Source organism: Sciurus vulgaris, assembly GCF_902686455.1.
Source record: "Sciurus vulgaris genome assembly, chromosome: 10".
NCBI classification, from domain to species: Eukaryota; Metazoa; Chordata; class Mammalia; order Rodentia; family Sciuridae; genus Sciurus; species Sciurus vulgaris.
In genome coordinates, this window is record NC_136470.1 from 3206199 (window position 1) to 3228617 (window position 22419).

The window sequence follows — 22419 nt, forward strand, 5'->3', positions numbered from 1 at the left end:
CCTGTACATACATGCCTACAGATTAATCTATAAAGTGGGCACAGGAAAAGATTAAAAGTAACAACTGATAATAAAGTAGAGCAATTCTGAGGATGTATTGTAATTAAAATGGTGTGGATATATCTTTCAAAATATCTTTCTGTACTTTCACCTTTGCTTGAAGGAAACTCCTCATGGCTACTCAGTGGCATATCCAAATTGTAGATGTGTCACAAATTGGCATATCTTGAATCTGGGGACCATGACTAAGTAAAATAAGGGTCACTTGGGCATAAATACTGCTGTATCTTGACAGCCAATCTTTCAGTTGAGATGATTCCAAGTGACTAACAGGGGGGTGGTGTGTCCAGTGTGGATACACTGGATGAAGGAGTGACTCACGTCCTGGGCAGGATGAAGCAGAACGGAAGCATATTTCACCACATACTCAGGATGGCACGGAATTTAAAACTTACTAATTGTTTACTTCTGGAATTTGCCACTTGGCAGTATTGGACTGTGATTGCGTTTGTGTAACTAAAACTTTGTGAAGAGAAACCTTGGCTGAGAGGGGACTTCGGCATTAGAAAATGTCCAGCCCATTTTTATTTTGAGTCTCTTTGCCTCACAGTCTTTGGACAATAGCTTACATATTATGTATCCACAGAGTGAAGAAAAAAGAATTCCTGTGCACCACGCTGCTTGAGAAGCAGGTTTCTATTCTGTTGTGGCTCTGGCCTTCTCTGACCACTGTCTCATCCTGCTAGGAGAGGTCTGGCACCTGGCAAAGGTGTTGGGTGATGCAGACGGGCAACGAGCCAGCATGTACACACGGCCTGCGTGCCTGTGGACTCCTTCCGTGGGGTGTGAGAGGCGTAGCACTTTCCCAGGGCCCCACGGAGGGTCTGTGGCGCATCTGGGGTCCAGAATAGCTCATCGTACTTCAGGAAAGGAAGCAAGACACTTCGGCGTTTGAGGCAAAGGTGCTTCGTGCTGGCTGTTTGAAGCCATCGGAGGCTTGTTAGTGAGTCCAAGTCCTGCTGGTTGCGTCCTCCTTCCTCCCAGGCAATGTTTGCTCTCGTGGAAACAGTTCTGGCTTGGAGTGGAGGTCCAGGGGGTGGGGCTGTTGGCTACCCTCTCTTCTCCACCTCCGCAGCACAGGCCCTGCCTTGTGCCCGCGAGCCAGGCCAGGAAGGAAGTCATGGCAAGGGCCCTCCTTGCCTGCAGCCAGGATGTACCAGAGGCCAGTGAGCTGTCCTGACTGGTGGGACCTGGGACGGGGAATGTGCAGGGCACTCTATCCCCACAGCCATCCAGGACCGAGCCACGGGCACAGCAATCTCTACTGAATTCCCTGTGCCTTTAATGTAACATTCAAAAAGAATTATAGAAGACCTGACAACAGCCAGGCCAGGTGCCCACCTGCAATCCAGTGACTCAGGAGATTGAGGCAGAAGGGTTGCAAGTTCAAGGCCAGCCTTGGCAATTTAGGGAGATCCTGTTTCAAAATAAAACATAAAAAGGATGGGGGTGTAGCTCAGTGGTACAGGAACTGGTTAAATGCCCAGCACCACAAGAAAGAGATGGAGAAGGAGAAGAACTAAAACATTCTAGTAAGTTTGGGGAGAAGAGTGTTAAAAATTGGCCACAGATTATTTATCTATTTTTTTTATTTGTTTGGTCAACAATTTAAATACCATAGTTGGCCATGAAAAAGGAAGGCTCGCCTTCCTCCTGGGGCAGGAGATGCCTGTCTGGCCCTGGGTGCCCTGGGACTACACGCTCCAGCTCTCCCCGGCTGGTGCAGGAGTGGAGGCCACAGATGCAGGGCAAAGCCCCAGGGCCTCCCTTGGCAAAGAATGGAGACTCCCCGCCTCGGGCACGCTGGCCTTCAGGTGGGCAGGTGCCACTTCTGAGCACCAGCCTCAGCAACGGGGAGGAGGAAGGGGCCGAGCCCGTGGGGACAGGAAGCACAGCCATGGCCAAAGAATAAAGCTTCTGTTGCCGGGATCGCCAGCATCAGCTCAGATCAGCTCGTTTAGATGGAGTAGACAGAGTCCCTTGTGGGCCACTGTGTCCCCCACAGCCTGTGACAGACAGCCTCGCAGGGCCTGCGGCTATGCTGGCTGCTTGGCCTGACGGTTCTCTGTCTGAACAGGGCCTTCAGAGGAGCTGGCCTGTAGAGCTGCTGCTGGTCTGGCCACTCAGGTAGATTCCTTTGTCTCTTTGGGGGATGGTCTTGGGGAGTCGTCTTGGGTGCCCCTGAATCTGCGGCCCCACTCTCTCCTCATAAATCCTGTGTGCGTGTGCACAAACCTGTTGTGTGTGTGCGGGGTGGCACTTCCATGGCAATGTGGCGTTTGCTCACAGGTCTCTCACTCCAGGCTGAGACTGACTGAGCACAGAGCTGCTCCTTCTCCCCATGTCCCTGGCACCCAGGCCAGAGCTAGGACCCCTGGGAGCTCAGGAACTCGGAGACGTGAATGAACAGCCACCACAAAATGAGTGCACCACTCCACAGCTCGTCCAAGAGCTGATGCTCCACAGGCTGGCACTCATCTCTCTTGAAATAGGCGAAGATCAGCCTGAAGGGAACATAAATCAGTAATAAGACTCATTTCTGCACTTAAAAGTGCAGGGACAATGCTGGAGGTGAGCAAGTGGAGGCCTGCCATGCCTCCGTCCCCCTGGGTTCTGGTCTGCCTTAGGGCAAGATGGGATCATGCAGAAAACCAGCAGCTCCAGGTCTAGCTCAAAGAGAGGCCAGGGTCCTACCACAGCTGGCGGCAAGCTGCAAGCAGAGGCTTCTTTTCTAAGAAGGAAGAGCAAAGCCGGGGGTGGGGTTTGAGAGCCACCCACAGCCCTGGGGTCGGGTTCAGGGTGTGTGCTGGGCTCTCAGGGCATTTCCTCCCTTTGTCTGGTGCCATGCAGAGGCCCCGCCCTCCCCCTGTCCTTGGCAAGGAGATGGCTGTGATGAGGCTATGTCTTCTATCCCCTCCTCACCTGCCTTGGCCGCTTGCTGACCCCTTTCTGCTGCGAGTGGAGGCTGGGAGGATGCAGCCCCTGCACCTGCAAGAGCCCTTTTCTGGCTCTCCTGGCCTGGAGAGGCCCAGCAGGCAGACTTCTGGGGCGGGAGCTGCTGATGTTGCAATCGTCAATCCCACATTCCCACCAGCAATGCAGGAGGGTTCCCTTCTCTGAATGCTCACCAGCAACGGGTGTTGTCACTTTTTTTTCTTTCAGCTGCTCTGATAGGTGTGCGGTGACATCTGGTGTGGTTTGGTTTGGATCTCCCTGGTGGCTAGCATCCTTTCGTGAGCTTGCTGCCATCCTCTCTGCGAAGCATCTCTGTGCCCTTTCCCATTTTCGGCCAGATTATTTTCTACTGTTGCAGTTTGGAAGTTCTTATTATATTCCGACACAAATCCTTAGCCAGATATGTAGCTTGCAAATATTTTCTCCTAGTCTGCAGGCTGTCTTTCTGTCCTTGTCTGCTGGGCTTTCCTGGAGCCAGGGTGTTAACTTTGGTGTGGTTCCTTGGATGAAGTTTTCCTTTTGCATCTGTGTTCACACTGTCAACCTGGAGAACTCTGCTCAGTTCTGGGGTCCCAAAGGTTTGTTTTCTTTCCACATTTTGTGAACCGGTGCATTGTAGTTGTACATAACGATGGGGTTTCCTGTTACACGTCCTGCAACGCTTTTTTCCTATTCCTCAAAGTTCTGCAGTTTCATATCTTAATTTGGATTCTGTGATGTGTTTTGAGTCTCATACCAGTTGTTCCAGCACCACTTGGTGAAAGGCTTTTCTTCTTCCACTGAATTGGTTCTGCTCCTTTGCCCACATCAGCCGGGCGTGCGTGAGTCCATTTCCCAGTCTCTCCTTCGTTTTGTTGATCTGTGAGTCTGTCCATCTGCTACTACCAGGCTGTCACAATTGCTGTCCTAAAATAGGAAACCTAAGTATGGCAGATGGGGTTCCTCCCGCTCGAATCTTCATTTTCAAGCTTGTTTTGGCTATTCTGGGGCCCGGGTCTTCCAACATCAACTCTAAAATGAGCTGATGTGTGTCTGTAGGAAACCTGGCCGGGGTTTGTGCAGGAACTGCTTTGCATCGAGTCGAGTCGGGGGCCTGGCCTCTGCCAAGTCGACCAACGCGTCACCTTGGCCGGCCTCTCCGTCTCCCAGGACCTCTGATTCCTTTCCTCAGAACCTTGTCACATCCACACGTGGATCTTGTTCATGTTCTGTTAAATGTATTCCATTTTTGAGTGACTGTAAGCGGCGACTGTGTTTCTAATGTTAAATTCTGCGTACCCAGTGACATTGCTGTGGGCTCTTGTGTCCCCGGGCCTCGCTGGCTTCTCTCAGGCTGACTGAGCTCTACCTCAGGCTGCAGCCCATCCTCCAGGTACTGACCTGTCCTGTCCTCATCTGAAGACAGCAGCTCCATTTCTTCCCTGCTCATCTCTGAATTTCGTCTCCTTCCCCTTCTTAGTTTCGGTGACGAGAGCTTCTAGGCTGAGTGGATTGAGAACGATGTTAGCTTTGCAGATGTTCCTCTCCAAGTGGAGGAACTCCCTCTGTTACTAACTTGCTGAGACTTCTTTTGCTAAATTATGGATAGGTGCTGGATCTTGTTAATTGTTTTCCATATTCGTTATACAATCACGTGCTTTGTCTTCTGTGCCTTGCAGGTGTAATGCTTTCCGTGACCTCCTAAGGTTGACCAGTGCCACGTGGTGGGAATGAGCCTGCCTGGTCACGTGGGACTCGTGCTGTGCATTGTTGAATTAGGTCTGCTAATGTTTCACCGAGGAACCTTGCATCTAATCCAAGATCATCTGTTCACGAGAGATGACAATGTACTGTTTTCTTTTGTGCATTGGTTGTCTGGCTTTGGTAACAGGGTAAAAGGAGCTGGGAAATGTTCACCTGACTTCTATCTTCTGGAAGAGATTGTAAAACTTGTGTTCATTCTTTAAAAAAAGAAAGGGGGGTATGTAAAAATTTCTACTTTTGGAGATTTAAAACTGAATTCAGTTTCATGGGTGATGATAGGGTTGTTCACGTTGCGTATGTCTTCTTACCTGAGTCATGGTACTCTGGTTTTTGAGGGCTGAGTTTATTTCTAAATTGTTAGATTCTTGAGTGATGTTCTTCATGATTTTCACTTTAGATGTTTGCAGGGTCTGTTGTGATGTTCCCTGTTTAACTCTGATGTGAATTATTTGTGTTCTCTTAATTTTTGTCAATTTTGCTATAGTTCCTCAGTATTACTGATTTTCCCAAAGAGCAATTTTTTTTTTGTCTTTTTCCCCCTATTTTTAATTTCATCTATTTCTGCTCTTAGCTTTGTTATTTATTTCCTTCTCCTTGTTTTGGGTTTATTTGGCTCTTCTTTTTCTATTCTTTTGAGGTAGAAACGTGGGTTATTGATTTGGGACCGTTCCTTGTGTGTGTATGTGTGTGTGTGTCTTTAAGATGGGCTTTCGCTGTTGACCTCACACTCCTGGGCTCAGGTGACCTCCTGTGTAGACTCCCAAGCGGGGACTGTAGGCATGTGCTCCTGGCCGGGCTCTCCCTTCATGTCTACTGTAGGCTAACCCTGCAGATTTCTATCTCAGCACTGCTTCAGCTGAGCCCTACACATTTTGACATGTTTTTATTTTCATTCAGCTCTTGTGTGTTTGAATCTCATTGAAACTTCCTTTTCAATCCATGCATTACTTACAAGACTGTCACCTGATTCCCAGGTGTCTGGAGAGTCTCCTGCTGTCTCTGTTTGCATTGCAGTCGTGGGATCCCCTCACGCCATCTCAGTTATTTAGATGCTTGTTTATGGTGTATTTTGTTTTTTATTTTTCTTTTTGTACTGGGGATTGAACCAGGGGTGCTTTACCCCTGAGTCACATCCCCAGCCCTTTATTTTATTGGGAGACAGGGTCTTGCTAAGTTGCGGAGGCTGGCTTTGGTCCTCCTGCCTCAGCCTCCCTGGCTGCTGGGTTTAGCGGCGTGCACCACTCTTGCCACAACCTGCATGGTGACGGAACACTTCTCAGAATGCAGGCAGTCGGTCAGATGAGGAGACTTGATATTATAAGAAATAATAAGAAATAAAGACTAAGACTCAAATACAGGTGAAGAGCAGGCCCCGCTGGCCGGTCACCCCTGACAGTGATCTGAGGGCTAACAAAGAGTGAGACTCCACTTGCTTTATTTTGTAGGTGAAGACTTCAAAAGGGTTTATTGTGAGAAAAGCTTCTTCAAGATAAACAAATAGAGTTACTTTATATTAGGTAGAGGGGAGTGAAGGGAGGGGAAGGGACACGGGGTAGGAAAGGTAGTAGAGTGAACAGACATTATTGCCTCCTGTGTTTGTGTGACTGCATGACCCATGTGGTCCTGCAACATGTATGATCAGAAAAAGGAGAGATGCACTCCATTGATGCATGAGCTCTCAGAGTGTATAAATGCATTCTACTGCCATGTGCAACTAATCAGAACAAAAACTAAACAAAAGTCGGGCCTCATTGAGGACTCAGTGACCCGCGAGGTGCTTCTGCCTCCTCCGGGCGGCTGGCGCCTCAAGGCTGTTTGAGCATACAGGTCACTCTTCCATCCCCGGCAGCTGGCATTTGAATTTAGGGCCATTTGAACCAATGAATTCCGTGGGACACAGAATCCTCTGTGAGCTGGACGTCACCAGCTGACCAGGTGACTGAGCTGTCTCCAGCCAGCAAGGTACCACGGAGAGTTCTCAGAAGGGCATCACCTCTGCCCTGAGATGGGTGGAACAAAGCGTGTTCCATTCGCCACTCCCCACCAGCCTCCGCACCTGGCTTACGGCGGGTCTAACCGGCACTTAGAGATGTACTGGCTGCTGTTCCTGGTGGCGTAGCCTAGAGAAATCTCTCGGAGCCCTTCCTTGGGTGGTGTCGTTGGGTTCAGATCTCTGGCGCCCTTGCCGACTTCCTGCCTTGAAGATCTATCAGCTGCTGTGAGGGGTCTTGATGTCCCTGCTGTCACTGTGTTCTGCTTTCCTTCTTCAATCCCGTCAGTTCGATTTCTCGTATTGTGACGCTCTGTTATTTGGTAAGCCCTGACACTTCTGAAACGCCATGCCCTCAGCATGAACCTTTTGAGACGATCCATGCTCCATTTTCCTCTGGGCCTCTTGCGCCTCCCCGTCCCCACTTCCCCAGTGCAGACTGGCAGAGAAGCCCAGGGGCCCTGAGGTCTGCTCTCAGAAACCGACTCCAGCTCATCATTTCTGCACGTGGGAAAATCAAAAAGACCATGATGCCCTTGGAAAGGATTATGGCTTCCCCTTCGTTAAGTGGGAATTTAAAAATATACACTGAAAAAAAAATACACTGATCTGGTGCATTTCCATTGCTCTAAAACGACACTGAGGCTCATACAATGAAGAGGTTTGTTTGGCTCCCAGCTGTGGCCCCGGCAGCATGGTGCTGTGTCTGGTGAGGACCCCCTGGCAGTGTCTCAACATGGCAGAGAAGCGAAAGAGGAACTGGCTTGCGCTGCAGGAGTGGAGGAGACTACTGTACCACACCACTGTCACCAGAGCTACACCAGTCCCTCCACGGGCACGCCCCATGACCTCATCATCTCCCACTGGGCCCCACCCCTTGAAGGCAACCCCATCTCCACGATTCACACTGGGGCCAAGCTTCCAGCACACCAGCCTTCGGGAGGCAAGCCACCTGCAAAGCCAGCACAGTGATGGGTGGACTTAGCTGCCTGCCATGCGCCCTGGAGATGGACTTCATACAGGGGGCCTGGCTGGGTTCTGTCAGCTTGGTGACTTTAGAGCCACCCCTTCCTCTCACTTGGAAGGGGTCAGCATGCCATGTTGCAGGGAGGACTCGCCTCCTCCTAACTCATGTTTCAAATGAAGTCGCTCATTTGAACCCTGCTGGTGCCATGGATGACCCACTGCTGGCCATGTGCAGCCTGTGGCATGTGCTTGGTACCCACCGTGGCAGGACACATGCTTTCCTGAGTGGGCTCAGTGGTTTCCAGGTGGTGAGGTGACCCAAGAAGAGGGACACGCTCTTCTGGACGCAGGTGGGCTCAGGAACCCTGGGTTCCAGGCCCTGCCTACCACAGGGCAGTTTTGCAGCCCAGGTGCCTTTCCCAGCCATGTGCCCTGCCCCCAGGGCTGCTTTACCACCTGCCTTTGCAGATGTCAGGGCTGCTCAGGAGATGAGAACCGGTGCCAGTGAAGGGCAGGGCTGGGAGGAGGGGCGGGAGAAGGGGACATGGGTAGACAGGGGTAAGGCCCCGTCTCACCACTGTGGCCACTCGTGTCCTGTCCCTCCTGGCCAAGCCTGCACATTGCTGGTGTGTGTAGGAGCTCAGGGTTTGCTGGGAGGGGCGCTTCCCTTGCTGGGAGCTGAAATCTAAGAGATACAAGTGCTCGGGCCTCACCTTGGGCCCGTGTTTAACTTCAGGGAAGGAGCGAGCAACAGTCACAGAGCCAGTGTGTCAGTGGGGCTGGGCCCCTGGCACCCCAACGTCAAACACCCCTCTGCATCTGGCTCTGACTCACTGGCCAGGGAAGGGGCACTTCCTCTCTTTCCCTCTCCCTTTGGGGGAAAAAATTGCCACACTGCACTTTTAAAATACAGTATTCTCAACGGTAAAAGTTAATTGTGTGCATTTTAGAAGTGCTTTAGGAGACTGGGAGGCGGAATCCAGGGGAAGGCTCTTCTTCCTACTGAGTTCTTTGTAAACTTTCGTGTCTGGTGCTTTTTGACTTAATACTGCAGCAGAACAATTTTCCATGTTATTACAAAGCTTCCCTAGGGGCGGGGGGGCAGGCCTCACTGGACACGCCCTGGGACCAGCTGAGCCGACTCAGCCATCACCTGAAGTCACACGCTGAGCTACTGTGGGGTTTGGTTTCTGAGGCTCCGTCAGGCCAGAGCTAATGCTTAATGACCCTGGAAAGCCTTTTTTCTTTCCCCAGAGCGTAGTCACACTGGTTGCATTAGCTCCTGGGGCTGTTGCAACAAAGTCCCCTGAACCCAGAAGCTTTAATGACGGAGATGCGCCATCTTGTGTTGCTGGAGCCTGGTGTCTGCCGCACACTCCCCCGTGGGTCCCTTCCAGCCCTCTCCCCGGCTTCAGTAGCCTTAGCTGTCCCTCGGCCTAGATGGTTGCTCCCTGTGTCTCCACTCGCCTTCCTGCTGCACCTATGTCCACATTCCTTGTTTTTATAGGGAGACAGTCCTGGCCACCTGAACAACTCCAACTCACCTGGCTCATTCACAAAGACCCTATTTCCAAGTCAGGTCATGCTCGCAGGTGCTGGGGGTCGGGACCTCGATATCTTTTGAGGGGATACAAGGTAACCCATAGCACCGGCACATGGTCCAGCCATTCTGGGGAAGGCTTGGGACAGAGGTCACCATATACCTTGTGGCCTTGCTCTAAGACCCCTCCCCAGACCCTGGACTCCATTCTCTTTGAGGGATTCTGTCCCACATCAACCCTGGCCTCAAAGCCTGGGCTACTGGACTTCTGAAGGATGCTGTGGGCATCTTTCTTCTTTTGATCCCACTTTATTTATTATTTAAATTGACTGAAAAATTAAAATTATGTCTATCTGTGGTATGCAAATGATGTTTCAGCACAGGTGTATACCTTATGGAGTGGCAAAATCAAGTACTTAACATATGGGTCGTCTCGTGTGCACATATTATTTTGTGCAGTGAGAGCACTTAAAATCTGCTCTCTGATTATTCAAATATACAGTATGTTGCTATAAACACTATCACCTTGATGGATGCTGGCTTTCTTGAACTTGTTCCTCTGGTCTGACTGGAACCGTGTGTCCTTTGATGCTTCCCCAAGCCCAGTTTCAGCCCGAGCAACACCACTCCACCCCCTGCTTCCAGGAGTCCAGCTGTCCATGCCTAGGACAAGCTGGATTTGTCTTTCTTGTTCAACTCAACTCACTCAACATAACACAATCCGGCTCCATCTGTGTGGTCCCCAATGACAGGCCCTTCTTCTGTCTTAGGGCTCACACTATCCCGTGGCCTGTAGGCACCGTGAGTTCCATGTCCATTCACCCCTCTGTGGTCCCCACTCCCCCAATCCTCCACCCTGGATTCCATGGTGTGGCCGACTGAAGCTCACGCAGGGGTGGAAAAGATTCCAGGATTCCCAATTTCCCTGTGGCATTTCTGCCCAAATCCCCCCCCCCCCCCCACGTCTCTGAGTTCTCTTAGGGTGAGGGACTGGAGGTGACGGAGGTCAGCTGGCCTGCAGACCCAGAAGCCCACAGCCCCCACCTGCAGCCCCAGCAGCCCTGTGTCCAAGGTGGAGGCCGCTGGAAGGGGAGCCTCTGGGTGGGGCCAGCTCCCTCTCAAAGGCCCTGGGTGCCTGGCACTCACGTACACATTTGCCATGGAGATGTCCAGCAGGACAGAGCAAATGGAGAGAAGGTGCCGGCAAAGGTCCAAACCCCTGGGGCGAGCAGAGTGGGGAACAGACTCGTCCCTCCCCTGGGCATCTTGTCCAGCCTCAGAAACCCTCCCTCAGACCTGGACTCTCCACATGGCTGAGAATCACTCCTGGGCCCATCAGAAAGGACTAGGTCAGCTGGATGGGGCTCCTCCTCCCCAGTCACCCTGGAAGGGGACATAGTTGAAGCTACTGGGCCTTCCTGGACCTTCTGTCCCTATGAATCAGCTCGGTGAGAGCAGCGTGTGCTCCTGTGGGAGGGACTGGACCCAGGTTGGTTGGAGGACCTCATGGATAAGACAGGGACTTTCTGAATCTCGAATCTCTGCCCCGGGGATCGCTGGCCACACAGCGCTCTCCCTATCAGCAAACTCGCTGACCGGCTTCACGGGGTCTCAGGAACGCCTTGTAATTGGTGGAGATTGTTTGGCGTGGAGGAATGGGGACCCTCCCTAGGCAAACTCTGTCTCACACTCTAAGCAAATAGTCCTGTCGTATAAAGGCGGGAACTCGGACCGATTCCCATCCTGACTCGTGGTCTGCTCTGGCCGAGAGGAGGTGAAGTAGCCATGGGGCACAAGGTGACCTGCGTCCTGCTCATGGTCCTCATGCTGACCCTCAGCACCCTGGCAGGGGACCAGAAAGGTAAGGCAGCCTCCTGCTTCCTGCTGGGCATGGCCCGGTGGACGTGAGAGCCTTGGTGTCGAGTGTCGCTGTGCAGCCGCTGTGCCTGCGCCAGCACTGTTCCAGCCCCTGGAAGTACACCCGTCGACAGGACAGCAGAGGCAGGCGGCAGACACCGCGAGGGCAGGCTCGGGGACCCGCGGGAAGTCGCGTTCTCCCTGAGAACGGAGGAGGAAGGGTCCTGCCCGTTCGGAGGACTCGTCTGTCCCCACTCCATCTGGAGAGGGGAAGGGTGCTCTGCCCGGGTCCCCAGCTCGGAGGGGCTGCAGAATGCTGCTGATGGGTGGCATCTGCTTTGGGGGGCGTGTAGCAGAAAGTATTTCCCAAATTTCCAAACCCAGGCCCTCCGCAGAGGCTAGAGAGGAGCTAGGGGTGCTTGCTCGCCTTCAGGCACCTGCCAGGCCTCCTGATGGCTGTGGCTGTGGCCAGGTGGAAGCAGGTACTTTAGGGCAGCAGGAAAGAGAATGCCTATAGTTTGGGGCCTCCAAGGTCATGGCAGGAAGTGGGTGGGCTTCTCAACCCGAGGGAGAAAATGGCCTGAGTGAGGGTCCCAGCCTGCTCGGCTCTTCCCCTCCCTGCCCAGTCCCCAGCTCAGCCAGATTCGCAGTCTGGCAGCCCCTGACCCTTGCCCTCTGGCCTGGGGCCCAGGGCTCGTTTTGAATCCCCTGGGTCCACAGCCCGTCGCAGCACAAATCTACAAGACCGTAATTGCATGTTTGGCCCTCAACGGTCCCTCGTGTGACCACGCCAGGTAGGCAGGACAGAGCCCTGTAGAGCACAGAGGCCAGTTCAGGAGATCTGAAACTCCTGTTTGGGGACCCCAGCTGGGAGGCAGTGGGTCACCCCTGCAGTGGCCAGCTGCCCCTATTGCCCCTTGGGGCTGCTGATTCTCCCTTTCTGTGGGCTCCCCTAGACCTCCAACTGTCCCATGGGGTGGACAATGGCCACCTTAGATTCATAATGGGGATCAGACCTGGGAAGGCTGATGTTCCCACTGAGGCCACCAACCAGTAGGGATAGGTCCTGACATTTCCTGCAAAACCAGGAGCCCTTCAAGAAAGCCCAAGGTAACTTCCACATGTGGACACAGACCAGGAGGGTGGCACCTGTAGAACCCTGGACATCCCCAGAGCGCTCCTGAGCCCTCCCTCCCGAACCCCAACACAGAGACGCACGGGGAGGTGCCGCCCTGTCTTCTGCTGCCTGCCACAGCCTGATGGCCACCAGAGCCCTTAGGCCCCCAGACTATAGTCCCCAGCTCGGGCCTGGCTGACCTCGTACCCAGGCCATGTGACCGCTGTGAGCTGCCCCTGTGAGCCTTGCCAAGCCTCCCCAGGAGTATCCCCATGAGTGAGTCTCCCTCTGGACACTTCACCAAGGCCCCGTTTCACACTGCTCAGGGGCCCCCAGGCTAAAGTCACCCCAGTCCCCACCTCTCTACTCACCTGCTCCTCACCTGCTCAACCTCCTCCTGCAGGAAGCCCTTCCTGTTTTGTTCAACCTGTCTGCCACGGGCCCTCCTGGGAGGCCCACTGTCCTGCACTTCCCTCTGAGCCCAGGGGTGACGGTGCTGTGCTGTCTTGTCTGTTTCCATGAGCTTCTCCGCTAGGCTCTGAACGACAGCTCTAGTTTACCCTTCTGGATACCCATTGCCTGGCCCAGGTGTGTTTCTTGCACGCATGAGTGGTGCTTGGTAAATACTCATTTACCAGGTGAGTGAAGCTGAACAATCCTTTGCTGGAATTAAGGAGCAGGTGGATAAGTCACGGGGCAGGCGCAGAGTGGCGGGCTTCCTCCGTGTGCCTATGTTTGCACATTTGGAAAGCGGGCCCTGCCTCCCACTCAGATCCAGAGCCCCACTCGGCATCAGCCTCACCAGGCGGTTTCTTCCTTGGAGAAGGAAGCCGGGTGGGGTGTGGATGATAGCATGGGGGAAGCCAGCCCTCGATTTACCTGTGCTTCTTGCCCTTTCTGCACTTGTAGAGTCGTGTGAGGTGGCCCCCAGTCAAAGGGAAAATTGTGGTTTCCCTGGGGTCACGGCCGAGGAGTGTGAGAAAAAGAACTGCTGTTTTAAAGCCTATCCCCCTGGGTACCCCTGGTGCTTCCATCCTCTGATCCCAGACAACACTACAGACCGTACTGACGAAGGTACTGCAGCTGGCAACACAGTGGGGTCTGAGGGTTGAGAATCAGAACAGCTGTGGGGACCCTGGGGCTGCTCAGCGCCTCGGGCTGTGCTGTGCCTGCCGGCAGCCCTGGGATGCAATGAGGTGGTTCTGCCTGCCAAGGCTGGGTTCCAGCCGGGCATGGAGAGTTGGGGCTGAAGGACCGTCCCGTCCGGGACCTTCGTCACCACTCGAACCAAACCCAGGGAAGATTCAGTCCATGTGACACTTTCTGCTACTTGGGGTGGATGTGGCAGGGTGATCATGGAAACATGAAGGCAGTTCCTGCTCTCTAAAGATTTTCCTGCTGTATTTTAAGCAAAAACTCTGCAATTGCTCCGAAGGGAGAGAGAACACGTGTTCCCACTAATGCCTCTCTCCCCCACTGCAGAGGAGTGCGCCTTCTAGACGCCCTTCCCGCCGCCCGCTTGCACCATGACTCTGCACCTGGTGGCCCTGGAGCTCCGCCACCTCCTGCCAGACCCACAGCCCTGTTTTGCAGCTGTTCTAGACGCAGACGGACCTCTCTGACTCTAGTACTTAAAATTGGCCTGAAATTAAAAGAGATGAGCGTTATTCTCTGCTTTATTTTTATTTTTTCTAAACACAAACTGCGTTTCTGTGTCTGAGAGTGGAGTGCAGCGTTTCCACTGCCAGTTTCCAGATCTGGATTGCAGACTAGCTGTGGGGCAGGAGAGGGCGGCTGGGGGGACAGGTGGGGCCCCGTGCTGGTGGCATCAGTGTCTGTGTGGGGCCTGCAGATTCCAGGCTCATTCTGGGTTTTGAGGAGCGAGTCTCAGCCATAGTCTAGTGAAGTCCCAGGGCTCTGCAAGCCTCGCTGTGGGGGCCCAGCCACCAGGGGACACAAATGCCCCTTTACCTCCCAAATGGAAGCTGGCTTAGGAGATAAAGCTTGACCGCGTGTCTGAAGTGCCAAAGATAAGAACGCAGACAGCGGGACACCTGGAGGCCCCACCCTGGAAAACTGAAGGAGGGGGAGGGACACTGTCGCGCAGAGTCATCTTGTCACCTTTCTACTATCACAGGCCAGATAAAAGGATGCAGAGCCACCTGAAATTCCCAACCAGACGCCACGGCACGTGGCCCTGCTGACGAGGGCACAGAGCCCCCTCCGTGAGGGTGCGGAGAGGTGCCCCCCCAGGCAGCTGGATTCCTCTCCCCACTTGGGTCTGCCAGGTGCCCTTGGGCTGTGTGCTACCTGCACAAAAGCACAGGAGGTCTCACTCTGGGTAGTCAGCTGGATCCCAGCAGGAAGAGTGTTGTGCCCTTAGACCAGCTCTTCCCAAATTAATAGTCAGGTCTGCCAGTCCCCAGACCATCGGCCAGTAGGCGGAGGAGGAAAGAGGAGCAGGAGGCCAGCAGACACCCACAGGAGAGCCACAGCAGGATGGGAAGGACCTCACCTGCACACAACAGCACAGCGGCCCCTGGTGTTCAGGTGGTGCTGGGTCCAGAACCCCATGGACGCCAAGATCTGCGGGTGCTCCAGTGTCTCGTAGGTAGTTGTGCCGATGATCTGGTATACTTTAGGAAATCTCTAGATGTCAAAACAGACCAGCTGGCTGGGGCCCCATGCCTTCTCCCCACAAGTCCTCGGGGCCAGGGAGGTGGCTTTTCCCCATGACAGTTCAGAACTGGCCTGTGTCCTGGGTGCCTGCTGTCCTCTTCTTCCCTTCTCACCTTCTGCCTTATCTCACTTCCACTCCGTGAAGGACGGGGAAAGAACTCACTTTCCACCCTCTCCTTCAGCCAGATGTGGCCACATGTCTATGTTGGCATGAGACGTAGGTGGCATCTTGAAGGTTCTGAGGAGAGACCTTTTCTCCCTGGTAGAAGCCTGCACGCCCCCGAGCTGATGATCTGAGCTCCCACTGCCTCCATTCTGAGCTGGGTGAAGCTGGTGTCCTTCCTTGCAGGTCAACTGCTGCTTTGACCACCTATTCCCAAGGCCGGTATAGACCCTCCACGGAGAGCAAGCCTGAGGCCCAGCACAGTGGGCAGTGGCAAGTGCTCTTAGCCGAGGTGAGAGTCCTGGGGACGAGTCCTCAGGAGGGTCCTTGATCTGTTGGGGATCTGCTCTCCATGCCCGGTGCTCACTGCAGTTCTCACTGCAGCCGGCAAGTGTCCCCTTCTGCCCCCGCACAGCCCCACTGCAGGTCAGTGAGCGGGGTCCAGAGAAAGTCTCCTCATGTTGGCACCATCGGCTGCGTTACAAGTGATGCTCCTCCCTGGCTTGATCTCCAATCTGTAGGTGAGGGGCACCTGCTGCCACACAGGTCAGGGTCACATCAGGTGGTCCCAGAACTGAGGGTGCTGATGACATGGAGGCCCCGTGCAGCCAGGATGAAGCGGGCTGAGAAGCCCGAGGTCCTGCCGTGTCCGTGGCATCTTGGATGGGAAGCAGGTTTGGGAGGATGTGCCACCTCTTCAAACTTGCAAAGGGACTTTGCTGCAGCCTCCACATGTGCTGATGCCCGGCTGGGCCTGCCGTGTGACCTCCGCACTGAGCACCCCCAGGGGCGAGCACAGGGTGCCCAGTGCCCATAAGCACACCTTGCCATGCACTGTCCCAGTGTCCAGAGCAGAAGACACACAGGCCACAGGCCCTGCACGATCACTGCCAGCAGCAGCAGGAGGAATCGTGTGCCAGCCGGGGCGAGCTTGGCCCTGGCTTCACCATCCAGAACCCTCACCTGCTCACCGTCCCTGCGCCCAGCACAAGCCCCAGTCAAGCCTTCCTCGGAGGGCGTTGCTGCCCCTTGGCGATTTCTATCTTGAGTGGAGCAAAAGAACCGAGCTGACCTGAGATACCAAGAACTGGGGACAAAGGCCAAGCAAGGCCAAGAGCAGCCCCTGGGGCATGGAGGGCACCCCACCTTCCCCCCCAGTGCCTCAGCCCCAGAACTTGAAGGAGGTGTGGGCAGATGTGAGGCATCTCCCGACAGAGCCTGGAAACCGGTCTGAGCCACATTCTCCCCGTGGGCTCCTACAGCGCACCTGTGGGCGGCCAGGAGCCTCCGCTGGGGCAGCCGCTGCGGACGCTTTGCTGCTGGCAGGCGCGACTGGATGGCGGCTGGGCCAGCTGACAGGAGGCTGACCAGGCAGGGCCTCTCCCCTCCTTTGGTCCCTGGGCCGCTGCCCGGTGGGGGGAGTGAAGGGGGTGAGTGCCACCACTTGCTCCCTTTCTCTGTGTTCCTCCACCACGCCCTCTGCTGGCACCCACCCTCCACACGCACACGCTGCCGCTCAGCGTCAGGATGGGCAAGAGGCCCAGGACTCCAGTGGGAGCAACCCTGCCACCACTGCCCTCTGCCCTCTCACTCCAGGAAAAGGGCACAAAAGAGTGTCTGGACAGCAGTCTCTGCTGCACATCCTTCTGGAAAGTCTCGCCAGCCAGGAGAAGCCCAGTGGTAGATTGCAGCAGAGGGGGCAAAGGAACACGCAGGGGTGGGCACAGCCGGAAGAATGGCAGAGAGCTCCTGGGCATGGGAGCCCGAGGTGCTCCAGAAACGGTCAAAGACAGATGCAAGGCCTCTCCTGGCCCCGGCCCCTTGGCTGCCTCAGGGCTTCTCAGGGGCATCTGCAGCTCCCTCAGTCTTTGTCGGGTGTGGGGAATTGCTGAATTTTGTACATGACAAGCACAGAGGCAAGTGAGAGGACTCATGGCTTCCTTCTGGTCCTCACACCAAGTGGTGAGGTGAGAGATGGGGGCAGGGGCAGAGGAGGCCCCAGGAGGGAAATGGCTTCCTCCTACACCCCGGAAGTAAGAGGGAAGCATCGGCCCAGCACCACCTCTGCTTGCCATTCTGGCACTTTCCAGGCAGAAGAGGAAGCTTTGGAACAGCAGCCCAGGAGCCGCAGGGTCCTTGGAGTGCCAAGGGGTGGGGCGGGCCAGCTGTGGCCCCCAGGACCTCAGTGAGACCCGCTCCACACGGGGGCTGAGGGTTTGTCGATCATAGCACCTGCCCACAACAGGTGCTCTCAGGAAGGGGCCTGAGGTGGGGCGTATACCGCCATGCGGGGCAAGGGCTCCTAGGACCCTGAATCCGTGGGATCCCTGTAGGGGTCCCCCACACTCACAGTGGCAAATGCTGCTTGGTGGTGGAGACTCCTTTGGTCTCTCTTCCTTTGGACACAGGCCCACCTCAGCAGTGGTCGGCAGAGCTGAGCCACACTCTTCCTGCTCTGCAGACATGAAGTCGAAGCACCTGTCTGACCAGTTCAATCCCAGGTGCTGCCATAGCTGGCTGCAGGTCCTGCACCCTACCCGCTTCCGACTGGCCTGCGGATGGCAAACCAGGAACTTTCAAGCACTTCCCATGTCCTCAGGTGGAAGTCCAGGGAGTCTCTTGTGGGGAGACATTCACCTTTGGAGGCAAGGCAGGGGCTTTCCAGTAGGCAGCGGGGCGTGGAGAGTCCTGTCTATCCCTGCAGCCGTCTGGCACGAGGGTGGGCTGCTCGTGGTCTGTCTGAGCTCTGATGTGGACTTGGAGTGTGGCCTGAGAAGCAGTGAGGGCTTGCCACCAGACCCAGGAGCCAGGGAGTGGCAGGGGTCCTGACCCTGCGGTTCCAGTGACACTGGGCCACACACAGAAGGCCTCTGTATCCTCGGGTCCCACATCTGCAGATTCCACTGACCTCAAGTTAAAAACATCAGAAGAAAAGTCACCTCTGTGCTGCACACACAGGCTTCTTCCTGTCATTATTCCCTGAGCAACGCAGCATGATGGCTCTTGTCTAACCTCTGCATGGTCCCGGGTGTCACATGTCATCAAGAGATGAGTTAAAGTGCGCAGGAGGCCCTGTGTAGGTGATGTGTAGAAGCTGCTCCCGCTCACATCAGGGACTTGAGCACCCTCGGGATTTGGTCCACGAGGGTCCTGGGCCACTGCCCTCCAGGCACCAACCCCTCCTCACCCCGAGTAGGCATGCGGGTTTCTCAGCAGCACAAGCACAGCACACTGAGGGGCTTCAACAGCAGACACTTGTTTTCCTGCAGTCCTAAGCTGGGAGTCCAAGATCGAGGGGACAGCAGGGCTGGCTTGTCCCAAGGCCTTGCACCTGGGCTGGCAGAGGGCCACTCTCCTGCTCTTCCCAGGAAATTATCTCTGTGTCTGGCATCTGCATCCAGTCACCTCTTCTCCTAAGGACATGGCCGTATAGAGGAAGGCCCACTGTAAAGACCTCATTTTACCTTCGTCAGCTCTTAAAGACTGCATCCAAACACAGTCACGTTTGGAGGCACTGGGTTGGGGTTTGAGCCCATGGACGGGGAGGGTGTCATGATCCAGTCCGTGACCCTGTAACATGCAGCGGGGGAGCCCTGTCAATGCCAGCTACCAAAGATCAGGGTAATAACTGTTCACTAATGAGAATACTAGTCGATTCTGCTGGAGATGGTTAAAAAAAAAAAGTGAATTTTGTGATACCAATGATGTGTCGAGTATAGACAGTGGGCAGCCAGGAGGTTTGTGGGATGTGGTCAGTGTTCACAGGCATGGTTCCTTGTGACACTGTGTGACCTGGTGACCTGTGAGATGTGCCACATGACAGCCTGGAGCCAGCAGGAACACTCACAGACAGACAGGGATGGGAAGCCAGAGTTCTAAGGAGCAGCACGCACCTACGTCATGACTCTGTGGGCCACAGGTGGGTGACCCTGGCAGCTCAGCCCCAGCATCGCAGAGTGAGAACACACTGCTCTGGGCCATGCCGGACCACAGCGTGGTCAGGCTCCTTGTCCCTCAGTCCTCAGGTAGCTCGAGGGTGCATGGTGGCCAGGGCCTCCCATCCCCAGGTCTCTGGCTCTCTCCAGCACAGTTCTGCAGGGAGGGGGAGAGCAGCAGGCCCCAGGAAGCTCCCAGAGCTCACGGCCAAGCTGTGTCCACTGCACCTGCGTGGAGCCTGCTGCCCCTGCCCCAGGGCCCTCCCTGCACCGTGAGCTAGGTCGGTGCGCTGTGCAGGGCCAGCACCTCCATTCGGTCTGTGAGCCTCTCTGCTCTGAGCTGCTCCTGGGCTTCGAGGCTTCACTGCTCCGGATGATTTCCCACACGACAGGGTCTATTCGGAGAGTGCGGAAGCAAGGACAGGACCAGGAGCTCTTGAGAAACCGAGCTGTGGTTTTAGATCATATCTGTAGGGCCATCCACACAATCACGGCAAGGGACAGTCAGCTTAAGGAAACCTCCTCGTCTTGGGTTGAGCCTGGGGAGGGGCAATTCGCTGCTGAGCCTTTGGGAAAGGTCACTAATGAGAAGGGGACTTTGGCCAAGGCCACTGGGAAGGAAGGGCTTGCAATTTAAAGGACCACGCAGACCATGGCTGGTGACGCAGAGACTACTCCAGAGGTAGAGCTCAGCTGTCCCTCCCAGCCCTTAACCTGTCACCGAGCTGGATTTTTTGAGACAGCAAACATTGAATCGGGCAAAACCACACATACCTGCTCATGGCTGTGGTCCAGGGGGAGTGAGCCCGATGCCCAGAGCAGCTGTTCTGGAGACAGGCAGTGGAGGGTTGTCCATGTCTAGTCCTCTCTGGTTCTTCCGGGTCGGAAGCTGGGAAGAGCTTGCAGGCTGGCCAGTGACCTGCCACTCTTTCTGGATTTCTTGTGGAAACTGGCAGAGGCAGATCCCTGGTCAGAGACGAAGGGCTTTTTGACTCCTAGGGCAGCAAGCAGCACCAACAGCAGGAGGGCAGGTTCCCTTTGCCCAGAGACCTGGGGCTGGCAGGGCTGGGCTCAGGAGGAAGCCCGAACACTCAGGGAGCTGCACTGCAGGAAAGGGCCCCTGACCGTGGGGACACGAGGCCGCCTGCCCTTCATTGTGGAGAGAAGACTTTACCTAGGCTCCAAGTCGTTTGCTCCACAAACATCCTTGAGAAGACAGACCTGAAGAGAGGGCTGCTTTCGCCGCCTATTATCACGGGGGTGAGGGGTGGCCAGGAGGGGAGTTCTCCTTGGGCTGTGGGGCTGGCCAGGCACCTGCTCCCAACCCTGGATGAATGAGAGCAGAAGCCACATGCAGCCCAGGAGAGGAGGACGGGATGCACCCAGCATGGCCACACAGGATGCACTCAGGACCAGAGGCAAGGAGCCACAGCTGTGGGAGGCAGCCCTGTAGCCTCCAGAGGGAGGACGGGGTCCGCTTGCTCACATCACCCTGTTGGCTGGCAGGGGACTGAAATCCACGAATCCCTGGTGAGCAGGCACTGCGCCTGTTCCCTTGAAAGAAGGTCGCCTGACAGGAGGCCTCACCCCTGGGAATAGAGGGTAGGGGATGCGACGCTCCCCTGGGCAGAGTGGGGAGGGGCGCCCTGCCCGTGGGCCGTCCAGAGGGCACTTCCGTTAGGCCTCTGCTGTTCCCCCCATGCTCCCCCGTCCTGGCGGCACTTAAAATCGAACCCTGATTTTAGATCTTACACCACAGGATGGTTAGTCTTCCTTCACAACGTGTGCAGAAATGTGAGAAGCTCATGGATCACCGCCTCCAACAAGCAGAACACTGGACATTTCATTTCCAGATTTCAGAAGGACTGAGATAGCATTAAGACTTATTTATGTAAGTAAAATAAAGTGATTCCCTCCATCTTTGTTAGGACGATTTTAAGACTATACTACAGGAATAAGCAGATTTTTTAAGAAAAGAACTAGGTAGTCAATGTTTCAGGTATTACGGGCCACATGGTCTCTGTCACAGCTAACAGCTTCACCATTGTGTCTAGAAGGCTGCCATGAAGCTGTTCCTCTATGGATAGAGGAGCAGCGTGGCTGTGTTTCAATAAAGCTTTATGTAAAAAACAGGTCATGGGCCCATGAGCCATAGTTCTCAACTCCTACTAAGATACATTGGTTTACTTTGACTAGAACTTTAAAAGGGTTAATGTCTCAACTTTAAAATTGCCCAGATCACAGCTTGTCCCATGGAGGCATCAAATCATGGAGAGAGACCTCCAAGAGAGTTTCACTCTTGACTGCAGGATGCACTGAAGATGCGTTTGCTTTATGTTCATCTGGTCACACCCAGACTTGTAAGACACCCGTGACCTCATTCCCTCCCCAACTCAGCACTGAGATTCCCATCTGCTTTGGTCCATCTGCTTATTTCTTCTCCCAGCTTTGGTTGAGTCCTTTGTTATATATTTAGTCCTGGGCTTTAATAAATTCTATTGCTGACTAACTACACTGATCTGCACAACAAAACTCCAAAAGATCAGGGCCCTGGGACAGGACTTTAAAGTGTATGCCATTCAGCCTTCCCCATCCGCATTAGGGACAGTGAGAGTGGAAATTGGGATAATGAAAATGCTTTTTGTCCTGATAACAATAAAAATGAGACCTTATCATGCTTAGGTTTTAGGGACTGAGTCAGACATGGGACGGCTTTCCACACATCTCGTTGGCACCTTCCTTTCTGTGGATGAGGGAGCAGTGGAGGGACATGGTGAGGTTTGCCTTATTTACTTGCAGTTATCCATGCAATCCATGTCTAGATATTATTTTGTGATTTCAGAAGATAATTTGGATCATGTGTAACACTAGGTGGCAGATTCCTTTCCCCAAACACCCAGGATGATGACCATCCACTTGTCTACTCAACTGCCATCTTGAGGTCAGCCTGCCATGTGCCAGACACAAGGCAGAGTCCTGAGGAACTGCAGCGAGTGGGGTCTGGGTGGGGTCTGCTCACCCTGCATTGGCTAGCTGTCATTTATGCAAAGCATTTCATTCACCTGGGCATAAAAAGGTGGATGGTTACCTTAGCCTCACCTCTGGATTGTTATAAGGACTCAAAGAAAAATAGCATATAAAAATCCTTGGACAATTGCCTGGCATCAGCTAGCCTGCAATCTTTGGTAAAATTAATACAGGAGCCATAAAAGTAAAAATTCACTCAGTGTAGGTGAGGCAAAGTGTGGACAGGGTGCAGTAGGGGAAGGGTGAAGGGCATCTCTTTTAACTCTGGGTAGAGCAAAGAGAGCCATCCTGGAAGAGATGAGCTGAGGAAAGACAGGAGCTGGAGAGAGTGGAGGAAGGACCTGAAGAGGAGGGGCACGTTGACACAGGTGTATTTCTAGAAGAAGT

General features: G+C 54.4%; 1 protein-coding gene across 1 annotated transcript; it reads left to right on the forward strand.

The window, feature by feature from the left end:
• Nucleotides 1-10978: 10978 nt before the first annotated feature.
• On the forward strand, nucleotides 10979-13895 carry TFF1 (trefoil factor 1). Its single transcript, XM_079155818.1, has 3 exons — nucleotides 10979-11115; nucleotides 13138-13302; nucleotides 13711-13895. Exons 1-3 carry the CDS (start codon nucleotides 11040-11042, stop codon nucleotides 13725-13727), a joined length of 258 nt encoding a protein of 85 aa, XP_079011944.1. The 5' UTR covers nucleotides 10979-11039; the 3' UTR covers nucleotides 13728-13895.
• The last annotated feature ends 8524 nt before the right edge of the window (nucleotides 13896-22419 follow it).